The sequence below is a fragment of the Zalophus californianus genome, chromosome 11, assembly GCF_009762305.2.
Source record: "Zalophus californianus isolate mZalCal1 chromosome 11, mZalCal1.pri.v2, whole genome shotgun sequence".
Taxonomy (NCBI): Eukaryota; Metazoa; Chordata; class Mammalia; order Carnivora; family Otariidae; genus Zalophus; species Zalophus californianus.
Genome location: NC_045605.1, coordinates 81,087,002 through 81,109,291, shown reverse-complemented (window position 1 = coordinate 81,109,291; position 22,290 = coordinate 81,087,002). Strand labels below are relative to the sequence as shown.

Sequence of the window (22,290 nt, the reverse complement as noted above, 5' to 3'; positions counted from 1 at the left end):
TTCCTCCCTCTTTAATTTTTTTAGGATAAGTCTGAGAATTGAAATTAATTATTCTTTAAATGTTTGGTAGAATTCACCAGTGAAGGCATCAGGTCAAGTGTTTTTCTTGTCAGATTTTTTCATTACTGATTTAATCTCCTTACTAGTTACAGGTCTATTCAGATTTTTTATTTCTTCATGATTTAGTCTTGGTAGGTTTTGTGTTTCTAGGAATTTGTCTAGTTCATCTTGGATATCCAAATTGTTGACATACTGTTGTTCATAGTACTCTTATATAATCCTATTTCTACAAAATTGGTAGTAATGTCCCCATTTTCAATCTTATAATTTAGGCCATCTCTCCTTTTTATTAGTCTATCTAGCTATGACTGTCAATTTTGTTGATCTCTTCAATTTGGCTTCATTAATTTTCTCTATTGTTTTTCTGTTCCCTATATCATTTATCTCTGCTCTAATCTTTAATTTCTTTCCCTCTGCTACCTTTGGGTTTAGTTTGTCCTTCTTTTTCTAGTTTCTTACATTATAAATTTAAGTTGTTGATTTGCAATTTTAATTGAAGTATAGTTGACATACATTATACTACTTTCGGGTGACAACACAGTAATTCAACATTTATACACATTACAAAATGCATTTATACACATTATGAAAGATTTGACATCTCTCTTGATTTTTAATGTAAGCAATTATAGCTATAAATTTCTCCCACTGCACAGATTTTGCTGTCCCATAAGTTTTAGTATGTTGTATTTTTTTCATTCCTAAGTATTTCCTAATTTCCTTTGTGACTTCTTCTTTGATCCATTGGTTGTTTAGGAGTATTTCATTTTGCACAAATTCATGAATTTTCCAGTTACCATATGGTCTATCTTAAAAAATGTCCCACATGCACTTGAGACAGATGTGTATGCTACTGTTAAGTAGAGTGTTCTGCATATATGTTAGATTTAGTTGGCTTACTGTGTTAAGGCCTTTATTTCCTTACTAATATTTTTCTGATTATTCTAGAGACTACCATGAGTGTGGTATTAAAATATCTAGCTATTATTATAATACAATGTTTCTTTTCAATTCTGTCAGGTGTTGCTTCTATATTTTGATGGCCTGACACTAGATGCATAAATATTTATAATCGCTATGTCTTCTTGCTGTATTAAACCTTTAATTAATATATTTATTAATATATAATGCCTTTTATAATCTAATTAAAATTCTCTTACTACCTCAATTCAATTAAAAATTAAGCTGAGATTTCAGGAAGACTGTTCTTAAAAAAAACTATCCCATTTTATAATTTACCTGTGTGAATCCAAATTATGAAAAAAAAAAAGACATTGATGTTGATTTCAGTTTTGCATGCAACAAAATGCCTCTGTTCCATAATTGATTTTGTAGAAAGTAAATTATATAAAATTTATATTATGCAATGCTGTTTTTATCTGTTTTATATTTGGGATGGATTATTAGAGAGAGAAAAAAGAATTCTGCTGTTAAAAAATTTATGAAAAACGGTATCCTATGGCTACACCATGGTACCTTCTATAGCAGAGAAACATAAAACACAGTTCTTAACGAGGTAACATCAGATGAGCTAAGGGAAAACTCTACAGACTATACCGATTTTCAGAATTCTAAGGCAAAATTTTGTGCCATTATATAATTCACAGATATCTAATGGCATCATGAGAGTAGTATCTGGCATTGTTCACACCAGCTGGAGACCACCAATTATTCATATTTCTCCCTAACACTACAATCAGTGACATCAGGTTGGTAGCTTGAAATGGGCCATAATAGGAACATGTATATCATGAAAATCTGCAAAACAAAATAAATCAAGGTTTTTGTTTTTAAATCTATACCCCACCCTGACTCTCAAACCAGGTATAAAATATTTACCAGTGTAACACTAGGATATTAAACTGCAGAAGGTATTTTGATACAAAGGTCACTTATATTACCTACATAATTTTTTTAAGACAAACCTTTTTTTTCAAATAAACAATGGTAAAGTGCAATGTAAAATAAAAGTTTAGTTCAAAGAAACCTATATTTTAAAAAAATAAGGGAGAGGAAATACTGTATCTTGACAGTCCATTCCATCTGAGATTTTAATAGTTCTTCCTTAAAAAAAAAAAAAAAAAAAAAAAATGCATCTCCCGGCAAGAACTCCCGGCAAGATCCTGCCTCTTAGAAAAGTTCCTAATTTTTTCAACAATTTGAAGTCAAATGAAATAAATTAAACTCTTCCTCTCTGTGGCCAATCAGCCTTCAATATTTAAAGAGACAAATCTAGGGTGCCTGGGTGGCTCAGTCCTTAAGCTAAGCGTCTGCCTTTGGCTCAGGTCATGATCCCAGGGTCCTGGGATTGAGCCCCGCATCGGGCTCCCTGCTCAGCGGGAAGCCTGCTTCTCCCTCTTCCACTCCCCCTGCTTGTGTTCCCACTCTCACTATCTCTCTCTGTCAAATAAAGATCTTTTATAAATAAATAAATAAATAAATAAACAGACAAAACATACAGTTTCAGGATTTTCATTTCATTTTTTTATCAAATGTTTACTCTACATTAAAGATTATAAAGATTTTCAAGTAAAATATTGCTACTGATCTTAAGAAAAATCCATCATGCAGAGCATAATTAATTTTTTTATAAAGAAAATTATCATATCTGGTACCATGACAACTTCAGCAAATCTAGTAATTATGAAATTAATATTAAATGTTAGAATATCAAAATAGAGAAGATAATTATTTTGAATATGCATAAAACCAACCTTACAACCTTAGTCTGATATTTATCATAATTGATTTTGCATCAGTTTAGATACCAGCTCATTTTCCCAGTCCTCCTATCTGTTCCTCACCAGGTTTCTCCAACTACTTCATCAGACCAGGCCTGCCACACTGAGGTTGGAATCACATAAAAGTCTTGAGCCCGAGAAGTGACCTCAGTACCCAAAGGACATTCCTTTTATTTGTGCCTCACGTCTGTCCTCCAGTTAACTTTGACTTTTATTCATTCACTTAAAAATCATTACAAACCCACCATGCTATAGGCCTTGTGCTAGATACTGGAGATATAATGGAAAACAAGAAAAACATGTCCATGACTTCATGGAGGACAGTCCACTGAACAAATAATCTCATAAAATGTTATAATTATAAATTATGATTAATGGTATAAAAGAAAAGTATATGACTCCATGAAAGTGTAACAGGGAGACCTGCCCCCCTTGGAGGCTCAGAAAAAACTTCCCTGAGAAAGTGAAATTTGACTTAAGACCTGAAGGATCATGATGAGAGTTCCAAAGTACAAAGGAAACAGCACTTTTTCAATTCCTAACATGTTGGTTTCACCTTTCCTGAACTTTTATTTCCATCTTTGCTGTCTCTCAGCATTTTTCTCCTGAATTTTATTGTATCTAGCGACCAACTCCAACCCTTCCTATCCCTGTAATAATAACAACAGCTAATGTTAATATTGAGTTCATATTACTTGGAAGATATCATTCTAAGCAATTTATGTATGTGAACTCATCTAATCCTCACAGTGACCATGAAGTAGGTCACATTTCCTCACTTTACAGATGAAGAATCTGAAGCACAGTCATAAGTTACTTGCCCAAAATTACACAGCTACTGGTACTAGTCCTTGAATGTCCCTCATCTCCCTCATAACCTATCACTCTTACAGAAACCCCACGGCACCAAACTAAACTGGCACTAGTATTTAGGCAAAGAATACCAAGTCTCCTATACCCTCCAAACTGCTACCATCTTCAACTAGGCAGATCATGCTTTTTCTCTGGTTTTCAAGAAATTATGAATGAAACATTGACCAAGGTGGCCTACACTAAAACATCTCCAAGGAAAAAAAATTTTTTAGAATAAGTAATATTCTTATAAAAAGTTATTCACCAGATTATGAAATAATGAAAACTGGGCTAGGAGAAAGAATTATAATTTATTCAATTCCTTCTGTACCTCCCAAGGAAGAGGAAGATAAGAAAAATTTTTATTTTCTTTTAATCCAAATTTGTAAAACTGTATTTGTTTTGTAACAACATGTAAAAATCATGTTTTGTAAAACATATATTTGCAAAACTAAATTAATATCCACTAAATTGGTTATGATGTAGAAGCAATTCCCAAAATTATTTTCTTTTGATAAGCAACTTTTAAATGATAAAAAAAAAAGAAATAACCATTAGATGACCAAGGCCTCATCGAAAACTACATTTAGATATTTTTTAAAATTCTTGTTATGATCAAAAGTTTCATTTGTAAATTCACCATTGAAGGTGATATGAAAAACAGTAATTAAGTGGGTGATTGATACAAGTGAGTGTATGACTCATAGTTTGCAAAGGAAAATAATTTTGGGGAAAAGGCTCAGGAAGAAAAGAAGCAAATAATGGATTCTGGAAGAAATCAAGACCTTTCCTGTCCAAGTACTGTCACCAGTTTTTATTACTGGAAGATTAAGGGAATAGTGAATAAAGCTGTCTGCCAGACAGCAGAAAAGGTAAGAAATAACATTGTCTCTAAATGTACCTCACATGAAAGTTTTCAGAAAGAACATTTATAAAATTAAACTTTCTATAAAAAGTTACTAGAAAACCCAACTCAAATCAGAACAATGGAAACGTCAAAATAAACCAACATTATATTTGTCAGAAACTTGAACAAAATGAAACGTCAGGATAGGTCATTGTAAAATCGTCTAATTTTATTCCACCTGGTTTTAGAACAAAGGCAGATCCAATGCTGATTTATAGGAGATTTTGTAGGGCTTGGTTTGTTTTTGTTTGGCTCTTTTTCTACTTCAAGGTTAATGTTAAGATAAATATTTAGTTTTTGCTACTAGGGTTCAAAAAATTTATACAATGAGCTTTAGTTTCTGGTTCCAGAGGTCAAATTCAAGCCACTGAATTCAAATTGTTCCACTTTTTTACTAATTGTCCCTCCCCTCTCATATATATCTCAATTACATCATATATATATATTTATATGTACTTTTCTTTTTAGGCTCACATTTAGGTATGGGTATTAATTGTTATCCATGCATTATGAATCTTTACAGAAAATGAAGAGAATTTCATTTTAATTAAGTTATATTTAACAAGAAGTTTTATCCAATTTAGTATTTTATTTACATTTTCGTGTATATTTTAGAGTTCCTACTACATGACAACACTGAGCTAGATGTACACATAATCTAATTTAAGAATACTGGGCTTATCTTGTTATATATATATATATACTGCCTACAGATAAGGTAAACGAATATTTTTGTGATGAAGCAACCTAAGTCATATCACTGACAGCTTTCATATGAGCAACATCCAGCCATTCCAGCATACTTATGCATATAGCTTAGAACTTAGTTCATGAAAACTGTCTGATCCAACTTAAAGAAGTCTCAAAAAAAATTAAAGGCTGTGTATGTCCGTGTATGCACACAAATGTGTGTTAGATGACTGACTCAAACCTAGGCAGTCCAATTATAAAATCTTTGCTCTTGACCACTAAGCCACTATATCCTGGAAAAGAAGAAAGGTGTGACTTTTAGAATGAAAATAACTGATTTAGGTAATAATAGTACTTCTAAAATAAGAAACCATATTTCTGAAGTCAGTACACTAAGTATCAGCATTAAGTTATAAAAACACACTTGATGAAAATTTGCTATGATAATGATTTTTTTTCCTTTTGTAAATGTGCTTAATTTCCAGAAAATTTCTAGCTTTGTCTTTTTGGATATTATATCACCTAACATTTCTGTAATCTCTTTATAGAGTTTAAAGCATTTTTGTATCTAAAACTTTATATAATCCTGCCAGCAACACTAAATAAGGCAAGTATGATGGTTAATTGGATATGTCAACTTTGCTGGGCCACAGTGCCCAGATATTTCGTCAAACATTATTGTATATGTTTCTGTGAAAGTTTTCTTTTTTAGATGAGATTAAAATTTGAATTACTATACTGAGTAAAGCAGATTACCCTCCATAATGTGGGTGGGCCCCATCCAATTAGTGAAAAGCCTTTATGGAACAAAGACTGACCTCCTTGGAACAAGAAGGAGTTCTGCCAACAGATTGCTTTTGGCCTCAAACTGCAATTCTTAGCTTGGTCTCCAGCCTGCCAGCCTACTGTGCACATTTTGGACTTAACACCTCTCTTTGAGATTCAATTCCTTGAAATCAGTCATTCAATCTCTGCTCCTCCCCATATGTGTGTATGTGTGTATACACATATGTATACACACATACACATACACACACACACACACACACACACACACACACGTATCCTGTTGGTTCTCTGAAGAACTCTGAATCAGAGAGCAAGGTAGTTAAAAAGTAACAAAACAAGGAACAGGAATTCAGATCCTCACTTTTGTCTCTAGTCATTCCTGAAAAGATACCAAAATTACCAAGAATCTATGCTAGAACTCAGTTTTCATATCCAAACCACTCAGACAATGTCATGTTCTTTTTCTTTTAAAACTATTATTTGACAAAACTAATCAACTCTGGAAAACGCTATGGCAGATCCTCAAAAAGTTAAGCATAGTCACCCATATGACCCAGCAATTCCACTCCTAGGTATATACCCGAGAAGTTAAAACATATGTCCACACAAAAACTTGTACATGAATGTTCATAACAGCATTATTCATAGCAGCCAAAAAGTAGAAACACAAGTGCCATCAATTGGTGAATGCGTAAAGAGGATGTCCATAAATGCCGTAGTTGAGGGAAAAAAGAAATGAAGTACAGACACATGCTACAACTTGGATGAATCTTGAAAACATGCTAAGTAATACAAAGCAAATGCAAAAGTGCACATATAATATGAAGCCATTTATATGAAATGGCCAGATTAGGAAACTCCACACAGACAAAAAATAAAGATTAATAGTTGTCAGGGGCAAGAGGAAGGGGGTCAATGCAGAGTGAATGCTAATGGAATACAGGAATCCCTATTGGAGTGATGAAATGCTCCTGAATTAGATAGTGATGATTGTAAAACCTTGTGAATATACTAAAAACCACTGAATTGTACACTTTAAAATTGTAAATATTAAGAAAAGTGAATATCTCAATTTGAAAAATGTTAAAAAACAGTAACACTAATCAACTTACCTGGCCTTTTTGTGGTGCCAAACAACGAACAACTTCATCCACCATTACCGGAATATGTAATTTAGTCATGGCTTCAAAATCTCTATCTTGAGATCTGTGTATCTCCTGAGTTCCAGTTTGATCTGTTTGCATCTGGGCTTCATATTCATTATATCTTTGTGTTGTATCATGTATTTTTTTTGGCCAGACACCTAAATTAAATATGCCAGATTCCAACCAGCATGAAAGAAATTCTTTATAGATCCTACAAAAATATGGGTATCGAAGCATTCTGTAGGTCAACAAATCTAGAAAAAAAATTAAAAATATCATGATTGTTGATTTTTAAAATACATAATTTTATATAACTTTTTAATATGGCCTGATAAGCTCTAAAACCATTAACGTTTTAATGATCAGGAATATAAAAATTGATTATTAAGTCATTTTTTGGAAATATACTTTTCTAACTTTAATTAACTAAAGAATGGATTCAGTGCATTAGAACTATTTATTTGGAAAAGTTATCTGGCGGGGGGCTGGGGGATGGGGTAACAAGGTGATAGGCATTAAGGAGGGAATGTGATGTATTGAGCACTTGTGAGCAGTTGTGATGTATATACAACTGATGAATCAATGAACTCTACCTCTGAAACTAATAATACACTATATGTTAATTAATTGAATTTAAATTTAAAAATAGCTATCTGGATGATTAAAGGGATTACGAATATTATCCTATTTCAGGTTCAGGCGGTCTTTTATTTTAAGCTCTTCTATTTGTTTTTCTCATGTTAAAGCTTCATCTTCAGTTTAACTTTGTTTGAAAAATTGTCCCTGGAAAAAGATATGCATGTTTATCCAAAAAGAAATGAAGGTAAAAATCAGTTTGTAAAAATCTTGCAGACCAGTTATGAATATTCTCTGACGAGATTATCTCACCATGGCCTCTATCAGTAAAGCATGTTCCAATTTAAATTATAACTTTATAAACACTCAACTGAGCATACTTTGGCATGCTTTGTGTGTCCCCTGCCCCCCCAAAACAAGCAAATAATTAATACATTCCTTAACTTTCTCACGCTTGTTCTTGATTCTACAATCTGTAACTGTTTCAAATGCAGAGGAAAAAGTATTTATGAAATATAGTAACAGAAAACCTTTTGGAAACACTATGCTTTTTATATATTAGATTTTAAGCAATGTTTTTAATACTACTACAGTAAATACCAAGTTAACACTCTTCTTCCTTCCTTATAGATTATTAGTTATTTAAGAATAAGACCCACATCTTTATATCCACAAAAGCAGATGCACACTAGGTGCTTCATAAGTGTTTTCTGAAGGGAAAAAAAAAAATGAATGGATGGATGGGTAAACTCTAGATTCTACAGAATATTTTTATCAAAACTTACTTTAGGAAATTTCACCTGCCTGACTGTACCAAAAACCACATTCTCAAAATGCTTCAAGAAACATAAATATCTCCCCCACCAAAAAAAGAAACATAAATATCCTGCTTAAATATGCTTTCCCTTCCTTTTGCAATAGAAATGAAAAATGTTGAAAAGTTGATCACACGTAATGACTAGAAAAGAAATACATTTATATTATATAAATATAATATATAAACCAACAAAATGTTACCTTAAGGAAATGCCAACTTTACCTAAGACATAATCCACAGAATTATGTGGCAAATGTGACACAGGAAAAATATAGGGAAAAAAAAGACTGGAAGTGTTTAAATAATATTTTGGATGTTCACTGGTGACAAGTTAGCCAAATTATTAATTGTGCCTCGGGTTTTTCAGAAAGCTTATACAAAGTAAACCCAACTACCCTCTAACCTAGTGTTTGTAACATTTTTCAAAATAAAAGTTAACATTTACTGGACACTTACCAAACACTACTAAACTCATTCAATCCTTATCACACCTCCTAGAGGTAGGTAGTATTATTTCTATTTTACAGATGAGGAAAACAGAGAAGTAATTTGCCAAAAGGTCATATACCTAGAGAGCTATAAGGCTAGAACTGTAATTCCAACATTCTATCCCCAGAGCCTAAATCTTATCTTAGCCTCTATGCTACAAACATAGACTACTGGCTCTGTTTATTGCACCCATGTAATTGAATGGTACTTTAATTACATTGACTATATATTTGTACTATCTCATGAATTAGATTCTTTTTCTGTAAAGAACCAATATCCTATTACTTGGTCCTACTCCATTTGGAAATACAGTGTAACAGGGACATGCAATGTATAGGCGTAAATAGTGGAATGTGGAATATTTAAGCAGTCTACACTGTGTGTCCAGATATAAATATGTGAATCAATTCCAATACAGGAATCAAAACCACATAGGAAAAAGCAAGTAGAACAGATGGGGGGGGAATGCTTCTTTTGCTAGCATTTTGCTAGCATTTAACTCTTTTCTTCTGCATTCAATTTCTATGTATTTACTCAACTTTGTTCCAGGTACAAAGCTTAAAGATTTTATTATGCACCAATTGGCTACTAACGTGGGTCAACATGGAGAAACGATTTCAATAATTTTCCTCTTTGGTTGTTTCCTGAATACCTCCCTAAGACTGGAAAGGGGCAAGCTCTATATTAGGGAGTTCCATCCCTTTAGGCAGCCCGGTCTCCTACCAGATAACCCAGAGCACTCCTGCAGCTGGCTCCGAACCGAGCACCCTAAATGATTTAAGGTAGTTTAAGTTTCCTCCGGTCACAAGAAAGAAGCGGGGAGTTGGGAAACCTGACCGCTAGAGCCAACTCCGTGGTTTCCCTAGGTAAATCATTTAACTTTGCCAGCAAAGTTCAGTTTAAGCTGTTGAATCCAGGGAATTGGCCAGGTTACCCTTTCAATTGTAGGAACACGACGGTGAGTGATACCTTTGAAAGCTACTTCCTCAACGGTGCTACCAATTACCATCACTGCACTTAGCCTTCCCTCCGGAGAAAACCGTTTGGAAAATTTAATTCCTAAGGCCAAAAACCCAGCCTGGAAGCTGGCAGCCGAGTGCACAGAAAGTGAAAGAGGTTCTAAAGTTAAGGAAGAATGCATCCTTTTGCTTAAGAATTATACTCGGAAGAAGGAAAACTGTTTACAAACTTCTGAGCTCAGATGAATGAGAGTTGAGGAGAGGAAGCGGGAGCAGGAGCGTGTTTTCTTTGTCCTGGGCGAATCCGGCGACCTCTGGAAGTTCCCCCAAAGGCATGGGGTGGGCTCCAAAAGAGCTCCCGGGTCTCGGCCACCTTCTCCTCACCTGAGGCACGAAGAATTCTCAGTTGGCTTCTAATTCGGGCCAGCGACGACCACTATGGTGCCAGAGAACGTGAATCTGCCGCACGTCTAGGTCCCAACCTTGGGGGAAACTTGCAAGGACGGACAGATTGGCCCCACGTCCGCCCCAGCAACACAAAACCGTCTGCCTTTCGTTCCGCTGTTTCCAAGACCCAGCTGACAAAAGGTGTTGCCGGCAATGGGGGTTTCAAATAGTGTTCCTGGAAGGGACAGGAATAAGAACCTACTACTGCCAGGTTTAAATTTACTTTTACGTGTTTTTGTTTTGTTTTGTTTTGTTTTGTTTTTTTTAATGTCTGAGTCAAGTTTAAATCTAACTTTCCATTTCATCCTTAATCTCCACTGTTTGGTTTATTATGAAGCTATGTTAAATTTCTGTGTTCTATTATAACACAGCCATTAGTTATACTCCAATTTCTAACAAAAGGTGGGAATTTCTGTCTCCTTCAGCACTACATGTTTTTAAGATTTTGGTTCTTTTTCCTTCATTTCGTTCCAAAATACACCAGTCTCTTATACTTTGTTATACTCCTTAATGTTTCGCCAAACTAAACAGAAGACAGCTGGCACAGTGATGGCATTGATTTTAACATTAAAGGTTCTTTGCTTTAACTATACTGTTAAGAATATGGACCTCATCATCTGAACGTGCTAAAGGGCAAGTGTAAGACAGAATTTAAAGTTAAATGTAAAATAAGCACTTAGATTAGGTGTGGAAACACCTGTTACCAAGCCTTACAATGTGGGTGTCAAAAAAGATATCTAAAACACTTCTTATTCACCATCAATGCAATTTTACAAGAAATTGGCTTTTAAAAAATGACTGTTTTCATAATAGACTAAGAAAGCATCTTAATATCACTTAATTTAGAAAGTATTTCTGAGACAAAGTCCTCAATTCTGAATTGGCTGGTTTGTACAGTTAATAATAATTTAGGGATTTTCTGAAAACTTCAGTTTTTTTTCTTCAGTAAAATAAATTGTGCCTACATCTCATGGACTTTTTTGAGAATTAAATGAAATAACATATATAAGTTAACAAAATGCCTGGGACACCAATGGTAAAGTACTATAGAGTGAGTGCATATTTTAAATAAAATAAAAAGGCTTCTCAATTTTATTACCAAACCCAGCACCACACAAATAACTATTGCATTAGCTAAGATATATGTAATATAGCCAGCAATTAGTGTCTTTATTGATGCTCTATCCAGAGTTCAGAAACAACATATAACATGAATCATATACAATACAGTGCTTCTGATTTTCTTCAATAGGAAATAAATGTCCATATTACGGAGGTTTTCATATATTATTTCACTTGTAATACTCTGCAATGTGTTGTGCCATCCTATTTATTATGGGGATAAGCTTCATGTAAGAATATAAACTCCAAGAGGGCAGGGATTTTTACTTATGGTATTATGTCCCAAAAGTCTACAATCAGAAATTGCTGAATGAATACAATAATGTTAATATAAAGAATAACAATGACATTCAGATCACACTATTCAAAATATCCTGACAAAGATGGCTTAGCAAACATTTCCCATTTTTTTCTGGTATTTTTTTCTTATTAAAGCATACATTCTGAAATAATATCTACAATCTAAGACTTACAAAACCACTGCATCCAATAATGAACTAGGACAATAAATTTAAATGAATTTATTTTGTAAAGTCATCATCAGAAAGAAAGGTAAAAACAACAAAACACCAAATAGTTTCAGTCAGCAATAAAGGGAGTAGGCCTGGGAGTCCTGAGAAATGAAGACTGGGGCCTCAAACCAAAAGCCCTGGACTTTCAATTAACTGAAACACTGACCCCAGTTCGATCCAGTGAAAGTGGCTAAAAGGAACAGGTCCCTACACCTACCAGAGCATGGGACCCGCACCTTGGAGGCCTCACTACTAAATAAAGAAAAGGAGAATATAAACATTCAGAACCCATTCACCCACACCCAATAGGCTCCACCTCTCCCACAAGCAGACGGCACAAGCCAACCCCTGCCCTCTCCCGTCTCACTCACACCCTGAACCCTGGGACGCGGCCATGCGCCCGCGGGTCTGGAGGTGGCCTGATGATCCCAGATGGCTACCTCCCACCGGCAGCTGAGGTCTAGCCCCGCCCACCTCGGCCGGCGCCTCCGGAAACAGCCGTGCGCGTTGCCCTGGCGACGCGCAGCAAGGCCACGAGCTGCGCGGCTGAGACTCCTGGCGCCAAGCGGCAGCGCGCCACGGCAACGTCCGACGTGATGGCGTAACGAAGACGGCAGCCAATGAAACGCGGTGCTGAAAAAGCTGGCTTGGGTTTGAATCTTGTGGCTGAGTTTGAATCGTGGAGAGGCGGCCGTCGTAGTGAAGTGTCGTGGTAATGTTTGCTGGACCTGAGGTGAGTGAGAGGCACGCGAGGAGAAACCTCTCGTCTCCAGACGCTTCTTTTGTTGACCCATCTCGCTGGAAGCGGAAGGCTCCTGGGGCCGCCTGAGGAGTAGAGGACGGGATGGGCTTGTTGACAAATGCGGAAGGGTTAAGTAGTGGGTGTGTGTGTGCGGGGGTGAGGGTAGTTAGGGTCCCTGGGGAGAAAGTGAAAGGAAGAAGGAACTCGAGAACCCGCTAGAGCAGAACTCTGCCTGATCAGGAGCCCTTGACTGCTCATCAGGAAGGGCAGAAATCTACTGCCTTAAATCCTGAGGAAGTCGGACGTTTTAAAAGGCATCCTGGCCTCTTTCCCAGACTGGCAGAGCACTTTCATTGCCCTGCACCTTACAGTGTAAAGTTCATTCCGCACTCCTAATCAGAGTGTTTTGTTTCAGATACAGATGTAAATGTAACTCTGGGCTTAACTATCAAATAAGGAGTTTTGCTTCTCCAACTTAAAAACTTTTTGTCCTGCAAGGTTCTGCTGTGAGCCTGGCAAAGTTCGGTCAGGAACCTCCTCTGAGTCCCAGTTGTAGCATCAAGACAAGACTTGCCAGCACTGCCTAGCGGGATTGCCAAGAATGGTATGGAAGCGATACTGCTTGGCAAAGTGCTTTGCGAATGAAAGGTCCTCTTGAACCTTGAGAATAAGTCTTTATACTGTCTGTTCTTAGTTTCTGCAAGACTCTTTTAGGAGCTCATTAGGCACTCAGTTAACAGATCAAGGCTAACTGCTGTTTATGAAAAGAAGTTACTTGACCGGAATTCAATAATTTTGTTGTATAATACATAGTTTAGGTTAAAAAAAAAGCTATTAACTATCAAGTAGAATGTATTAAGCATTCTACAGGTTTTAGTTGGTAGTTGTTATTTTACTACCTTCAGCGCTCCGCCTTGGATTTTGGAAAGTATTTATGAACTTTGGCGCTAGAGAATATAAGAACCAAAGGCAAGATAGTGTCTGTTACTAAGTTTCTGTTACCTTGTAAGAATTCTCTGTTTCAGTAAACAAAGATTATCTTGCCTTCAACAGTAATAAATTAATCTCTTCTGTTACTGAACAAGTATTTGAAGTACATAAAATTTTCACTTTAAAAGTGCATCTTGTCAAAGTGCACTGATACCTTGAATCGATGAAGGTACCCAACAAAATCACGTTTGTGCTGTCAACTCTATGAAATGTAGGAGGAAAAAAATAGCCGAGATGTTAGTGCCGCCCTTCACTGCATTTGAAATTTCTTTCTTAATGTGATGTTTTTAACTAGTAGAAGCACTGGCTCTAACACTAAAGTTAGTTCCAAGGACAGGTGTAAGTTGCATAGAGACAATAAAAGGTAGTGTGTGGAGGATAGTTCCTGCTCCTAAAAAGTGTTTGTTGAACCTGAATCTAATTCAGATTTAAGCTTGAATTTAAGAAATAATTTAGAATTGTATGACTCCACATTCAAAATAATTCATGCAGCATTTCTGTTCCTTTGTTTGAAAATATTCTGTTCTTATTCCAGTGGAGCGTTGTTCTTCGGGAACATGGGCTTTGGATTTAGACCTGAGTCTACATTCTGGCTCCTCACTTACTAGTTATGTCATCTTGGAAAAATTACTTATCCTAAACTAACTGTCTGTTTTTGTAAAATGGAGACTATTATAGAATATACCTTATATGGTTATTTAAGGATTGAAAGAGATGGTGAATGGTAACTGGGTTTTTGTTTTGTTTTGTTTTTTAAAGATTTTATTTATTTGACAGAGACATAGCGAGAGAAGGAACACAAGCAGGGGGAGCGGGAGAGGGAGAAACAGGCTTGCCGCTGAGCAGGGAGCCCGATGTGGGCTCGATCCCAGGACCCAAGGATCATGACCCAAGCCGAAGGCAGACGCTTAACGACTGAGCCACCCAGGCGCCCCAAGATGTTTACCATAATGTCTGACATACACAGCATGCTCAAATGATAATCGTTGTTGTTCATTAGTAGTAGTTATGACCTTATTGACCTAATTTAAGAGTTCTCAATTAATAGTGTATTTGCTGAGAATAGATAACTGTTTGATATCCCACAAGCAGAGAGAAATCATACTTTCACTTTTATTTCAATATTCATTCAAGAGCTCCTCTCCTGGGCCCTGAAGTTTTTATCAAAAATAGGCAAATATATATTTTTAACTTCTATGAGAACATTTCTGGAGACTATATATTTACAACCAAAAGAGTAGTGATTTAAATACTTCAGCTTTACATCCAGTTAGTCTGAGTTCAAATCCCATGTCTTGTGCTTCCAATAGTGTGACTTTAGCCAATTAACTTAATCTATATTGTAGTTATCCCTCTGTAAAATAGAAATGATTATAAATGCCTATATCATAGGATTGTTATGGGGATTAAATAAGAAGTATGTAAATTGCTTAGCAATTTCTATTTGTATACTAAGTGTTCATTAGAAAGTATTCTATAAATACAACATTATTAAATGAAGGATTGTACTTACGGTAAATTTTAATACTTTTTTGTTTTGTTTTTGAAAGGAAAATAACTAGTCTTGTTTAAAATCCAAATGATACAAAAGGATATACAGTAGAAAGTAAGCCTGCCTGTCACCCATACCTTCATATTTCCCCACCATGGGGCAACTGATGCTATCAATTTCTTGTGTTCCTTTCCTAAAAGAGCCCATACATATAAAAATATGTATGTCTTTTAAAATACAAATGGTTCTATGCCAAGTCTGCTATTTTGCACTTGTTTTGCACATGTATCTTGAAAATCAGCATTAGTTCATTCATTCACTTATTGAACAAGTATGTACTGACTGAGTCCTAAATATTGAACAAGCCCTGTTCAGGGTTCTGGGGTACAGATGTAGTCCATATTCTCATAGGTTTATATTCCAGAGGGGAAACAAGCAATAAATATGTAACCAAATGATACATATTTTCCAATTAGTCTAGATGCTCAGAAGAAAAATAAAGCTGGTAAGGGATGGAAGAGGAAAGAGCAGGGTGACACTCTTTTGAATGGAATCTTTAGGGAAAGCCTCTGTGAGATGATATTTGGACAGGGATGTGAATAACGAACTGAGAGATTAAGATTTGCAAATATCTGAAGGTAGTGCCTTCCAGGCAAAGAAGAGAAAGTGCAAGGCCATGAGGTTAGAACAAGACGGAATGTTTTAGGAACACTAAGAAGGACAGTATGACTGAAGCAGAATAATCAAGAGGGAGGATACCATTTGAAAAAGACGTCAGAGAGGTAGATGGGGCCAGATGTAGAACCTACTAGACATGCTAGGGAGTTTGCATTTTATTCTTATGCAGGAAGTCATTGGAGAGTTTGGAGCTGGGAAATAACATGAGATACATAACATGATCTGATTGCTCTTGAAGAAGGCATCTACATGCAATCAATTAAATAAAATTTATTATTGTACTTGCATATAATTGGGCATGAATCTTTAAGTTGATTGGCTTATATTTATCTTGGGTGAACAGTACCTGCTTATATTATAAGTTTAGAATTTGCCTCTTCAACTTGGTTTATATTATCTTGCAGTTATTGAAGAGAATTAGGTTTTTAACACTTCTTTATTAAATATAGTGGAGGAATGAGCTTTTCTATGTAAGTGAATATTCCAGAAAATTAAATGTTACCCTTACTAAGTGACATGGTGTTTTAACCACCCTCAGTGATTATTATAAAACATGATCTTTCCACTTTCCTAATTTTGTAAACCAGAACCGGGCGCATTAGGAATATAACGATAAAGACATACAGTCCCATTAGCTGTTATTTCTTGTCACTTTCTTATACTCTTTTCCAATCACATGTAATAATCATAAAATATTAGAGCTAGAAACGGACCTTAGGTATCATAGGGTCCAGTCCTATCACTTTATAGATTAGCAACTAAAGCGCCTTCTTTAGCTTCTTCATTGTTCTCTTTTATATTCTATTTTCTCTAGACAGATACCTTCCTATTACAATGAACAGTGGTGTTGGAACTATTTTATCTTTAATGTTTTAGTCCCACCAACAAAATCCTACTAGCTTACTCTTGATTCTATTCAACAAATACAATTAGGAATAGATATGTCAAAATTGGTCAGAGGCTGTGATACTATCTTCTGAACAGTCATCTGAACAGAATTTTTTTTTTTTAAGATTTTATTTTTAAGTAATCTCTACACCCATCTTGGTGCTTGAACTTACAACCCCAAGATCAAAAGTCACGTGTTGTACCCACTGAGCCAGCCAGGTGTGCCTGAAAAGAATTTTTGAATCAACACATTATTACATAGGTAACAATACTTTGGCTTTTCTGTTGCTGCTTCTTAGTAAACATGGTCAAAGAATTTACTTTCTGTGTGCCTTATTCAGCATCAACTAGATATCCATCTCTTTTACTTGGCCATGTTAGGAAAGAAAACTGGCATTATGTATTAATGTAGGGAAAATTTCATTAATCCCTGAAGACATCAGTATATTTGAACATAGACTGATTTTTTACATTTTGGTGATCCTGTTGACCTTAGGTATTTTTATTAAGAAAATTATTTTCACTCATTTGTTTTGAAAAAGTCCAGAAATGTGTGATACTTTAAAAAAGATTGATGTCTTTCTTAAAATCTGTAACAAGTTGTAAAACAAAGTTGTATAGAGCTGGAATTTTAACCTAAGGTATCTGGCTCCAACATCTAACAGTTAGCATCTTGATTTGATTATTTAATTAATTGACAAGAGATCCCATCCAACCTTGAGATTCTAAGGTCTATTTCAAAAAATCACCTGATGTCTTCTTATGCTTATTTAACTATTTCATTTGTGTGTATTTTATCTATCATTGGGGGTGAAAAGCATTCTTCAGTATTCCTAAGAGGTTTTAAAAGTGTGTATAGAGATCAGTTTTTGGTATCACAAGGTATGTGGGATGCCACTAGGCTAAAGTAGAGTTCAGAAATGCTAAACATCCTCTAATACATGTAACAGTTCCAAACAAGGAAGAATTATCCTACCCAAAGTGCCATCATGAGCCCACTGGGAAACACTAAAAAGATGAGCCAGTGTCTTTGGCAAGAAGAGACAGGAATGGGATAGACAGGGACGAGAACTGACATTTACTGAATGCCTCAATACACTTAATACTTGTTATCTCTTTTAGCCTTCACAGTGCTTTGAGGTTTCTTTTACACAAATGAGAAACTGAGACTCAGTGAGGTTAAGGAAGTTGTCCAAGGTAATAGAAGTGAGGTATAAGTGCTATGTGGAACTTGGTTAGACAGAAGTTCAAGGATGAAGAAAGAGCAGAGTAGTAATTCATCTGGGACCTGACTTAGAATCCAAATGACCATCCTTCCCTCTTCAGTGTTCTATTTTTGGGGAAGGACAGAGTCTAAAAGGAGTGCCGTGCCCAGTGTCTCCTGCTTTTAGATTACTTTGGCTTTATTTGAATTTTTTCCAAAAGTATGTGGTTTTATGACATATTTTAGCTTCTTTGTTGTTATTTATCCCATTTAAAAAAACAAAATATCTTTTTTAACCTTTCTTCCCCCTCCACCATACCATTTCTTTGCTCATTTTTGCAGTAGTAGTTCCTGTATTTACTGAGTCTTCTCTCATTCAGATTTTTGTCCCACCATTCCCCCAAAACTGTTCTCGTTGGCTTCTGTGTTACTAAATCCCAGGATTACTTCTTAGTGTGTACTTTACCTGTTAGCAGTATTTAACACAATTGATCAACCTGTTCTCCTTGATTTAAAGATTCCCCAAAATCTTAATGCCATTTGAAGCATTAAGACTCTGAGGACAGACTTTTTTAATTTGGGTTCCAACTGCCTTGACATTTCCACCTGGATGTCTATTAAAAGTCTCAAATTCAAGAAGGCTAGATCTTCCAACACTCAGGCCAAGAACTTTGGAGTTATTCTTGAATCCTGTCCGTCTCTCATACTCCACATCTATTAGGAGAATCTATTATCTTTACCTTCAGAATGTTTCCAGAATCTGACTACCAAATTGTTCTGAGTTGACATTATCTCCTGTCTGTACTACTTCAATGTTCTAATTAGTCTCTATTCCTTACAGTATGTTATCTACACAGCAGTGATAATGATTAAATTATATCACAAAACAAAAAATTAAATCACACAAACACAAGACCATGGTAGATCTCTTTACCTGAAGTATAAGTCAGAAGTCAGATCCTGGGCTTCCTATTAGACTCAACTTTACTATAGATAGGTAAACCGTATACAGTCATAGTGAGGCTACCCAAAAACCTAGCTTTGATTTTCACAAGGGCTTCAGCACTATATTAGTTTGGCTTATGGTAATGGACAGCAAAGATCTCTCAGAATCATCAAGGTAATGAAGGGAGAACCTTGACTTATGAACTATTTTTAGTAAAAGTGATCTTAGCTGCAAGCCTCTTGGCAGTGGAAATTGATAAACCAAGGCTCATCTCTACGTGTCTCACAAACCCATAGGGTTAAAAATAGTCCAAGGATGCATCAATTAGCCCGGGTATGAAGATGATGAAGATAACATATACACCATAGTGTATTCAGAGATCCTAATCTGCTCTCTCATGATCTAAGTCTAGGGTACATCAATATTAGGGTTAAAATTTACAGTCTGACTTTCAGATTACCTCACATAAAAATAAAAAGTAAAAAAGTAAAGATAAACTAACAAAGATCAGTAGTTTGGAAACCTCAACTATCCAGAAATTAATTGAGAATATAAAAGTTAAAACTAAGAAAAAAAATTAAAAACCTTTTAGATTTTCTAATTTATTTATTCTTCAAATACTTATATAGTCTACCCTGTGCTGGGCACTGTTTTAGGCTCTTGGAACACATCAATAAGCAAAACAGATTTTAAAAAAATATACATGTACTTAAAGAGTGTATAGTTTAACTGGAATAGAGAAAATAAACATAATAAGTGAAAAGTATATACCTTTTGGAGATGATAAGTTCTTTGGTAAAGAATAGAGCAGTATAAGGGTAATTAAGAATTGGATTGGCAGTTTTAATCAGAGTAGTTGGGAGGGCAACATTTGAGCAGGGACTTGAAAGAAGGGAGTTCATCATGTAGATATTGAAGAAAGCATTTTGCAATGGAGAGACTGGCGGGTGGAAAGACCCCATTGGGGTGCTTGATGGGTTAGCTGGAATGGAGGGAGCAAAGGGAAGATCAATAAAACATGAGGTAAGAATGGAGACCATTTAGAGAACTTCAACTTGTACTCTGAATAAAATAAAGAACCATTGGAAGGTTTTGAATCAGGGAGTGGTGTGTGTGTGTATGTGTGTTTAAATATATTTCCAGTAACATTTACCAGATAAGTGGAATAGAATTAACACTTTTTTAATGAATTCTATATGTCAGTCATATTGTATACAATAGAACTAATATTCATACTTTATTTTCTTTTTTAATTACAGAGGTATATTCAGGCATTCATTTAAACAGGGGAAGGAAGATAATCAACAATGTCTGTTACTGAGGAAGACCTGTGTCACCATATGAAAGTAGTTGTTCGTGTGCGTCCAGAAAACACAAAAGAAAAGGCAGCTGGATTCCATAAAGTGGTCCATGTTGTGGATAAGCATATCCTAGTTTTTGATCCCAAACAAGAAGAAATTAGTTTTTTCCATGGAAAGAAAACTGCAAATCGAGATATTACAAAGAGACAAAATAAGGATCTCAAATTTGTATTTGATGCAGTTTTTGATGAAACTTCAACTCAATTGGAAGTTTTTGAACATACTACTAAGCCAATTCTTCGTAGTTTTTTGAATGGATATAATTGCACAGGTAATTGTTTCAGTTAGAGTTTAATTTTTCCATCTGATTTCAGTTTTACATTAGAATGGACATCTACTTGGCCCATTCTAAACAATCAATTTTAAGGTGCTTGTTTGCTAAAAATTATTAAATTCAGTAGAATTTCACTGTAAATGTAGCCTTTCTTTGAAATTTAGGCATACATAACATATAATTTGTGGAACTTTCTCTTCCAGAGTCTTGCTATAGTCCCTATAGACAGTCATCTTTTCAATTTCCTATGTTATAAAGCACATGGGTCTTGCAGTTGATGCCAGATTTCTCACAAGTTGTATTCATTAATATTCCCGCTGCTTACCTATACAATTATCTATCCCTGGGGAAGAATTGGACATTTCTGAACACTTGGCAAGTTTCTTTACAGAACCAGTTCTCTTTATTGTACCTTGAAAAAAAATGTTAAAAGCCCATGTTAATTGAGTATCATGTACTATTTTAGCATATCTTCAGGCCAGAAAGCATCTCTAGTACTCTGGATAGATCTGTAGTAATTTGCCTTTCAAAATGGCCATGTTTATTTCCTAGAAGGAGACCTAAAGGCCAGTTAATTCAATATTTACAAGGCACTTAACACCATTATTTATATCTTATTTTTGTAATTACTACCATTTACGACATTTTCTTTAAGATACCCTAAAACTGTAACATGTTTCACTGTCTTTCACTGACTCATTCAGTTTTATTACAGAAGACTTACCCTCTTGGTCAAATAAGAATAGAATGTGGTTTATTGATTAGAACTGCTATCATTCTCATTTTTAAGTGTATATTCTTTTCCCCATTCATGAAACTCCATACTGTCTCCAGAGATTTAAATTTTTCTTGACTACAAATGAAAAAATCTCTACCAAACTAATACTGAATCTTTGTTTTCATCTTGGCTTTATTTTATATTATTATCCAGCTTTCTTAAGACTTTTTGATGTACTGCTAGCTTACATAAACTAGAACAGAATGAAACATGTCAGTTTGATTCTACTGAAAAGTATTTTAGTAGTTTGTTAATATTTGGCTTAGCAGAGAGATTTAACTTTTTAACTTATAAAAATATTTTTACCAGTAATAATAATGAGTTTATATTATGTCTGGTATTTGCCATATGTAATTCAGAGTACCTTTTTGTTTCATTTTGTGTTTGAAGAACACATCACTTTTATGTTATACTGGAGAGAATCATGGAAACAAAATAATTTGCCTAAAACACAAATTTTACAGAGGAATTTCTAAATGACTTCCATTGGAATTCATTCTTTCAGCAAACTTGTAGTGAACATCTGCTTTGTGCCAGGTGATTTGCTAGTTATGAAGGATACACAGCCTCAGCCTTGGAGGAGCTCACAGTCGGAAATACAGTCTGATACATACTAGAATAAAAGGACGTGTAGCATATACTGAGGACTCAAATGAGGGAGTAGATGTTTCTGCCTGTGACAGGGAAGACATGGAAAAGTGACATTTATGCTGAATGTTTAGAACAGGTGTAAATATTCCAGCTGGATTAAGTAGAGGAACTCTTCAGTGGAAAGACAGTGGAATAGAAAAGAAGCAGCACATGCAGAGAACTTCACACAATCTAGTATAC

At 35.2% G+C, this 22,290-nt stretch overlaps 2 protein-coding genes across 7 annotated transcripts in view; one reads left to right on the top strand and one right to left on the bottom strand.

Annotated features, from left to right (window-relative positions):
* Positions 1 to 12,660, bottom strand: part of METTL15 (methyltransferase like 15) — a 195,918-nt gene extending 183,258 nt beyond the window's left edge. For 2 of the 5 annotated variants that reach the window (XM_027581104.1, XM_027581108.2), the window contains exons 1-2: positions 10,256 to 10,394; positions 7,152 to 7,438 (exon numbers count right to left, since the gene is read on the bottom strand). In XM_027581104.1, the coding sequence (XP_027436905.1) occupies positions 7,152 to 7,438; positions 10,256 to 10,361 (393 nt within the window). In that variant the 5' untranslated portion in view covers positions 10,362 to 10,394. The other 3 variants (XM_027581107.1, XM_027581105.1, XM_027581106.1) reach the window with 3 other exon arrangements.
* A 27-nt stretch (positions 12,661 to 12,687) lies between these two features.
* KIF18A (kinesin family member 18A) overlaps positions 12,688 to 22,290 on the top strand; it is an 80,028-nt gene continuing 70,425 nt past the window's right edge. Inside the window, exons 1-2 of one of the 2 annotated variants that reach the window (XM_027581102.1) lie at positions 12,688 to 12,839; positions 20,306 to 20,678. In XM_027581102.1, coding sequence (XP_027436903.1) covers positions 20,354 to 20,678 — 325 coding nt within the window. In that variant the 5' untranslated portion in view covers positions 12,688 to 12,839; positions 20,306 to 20,353. The other variant, XM_027581103.1, reaches the window with a different exon arrangement.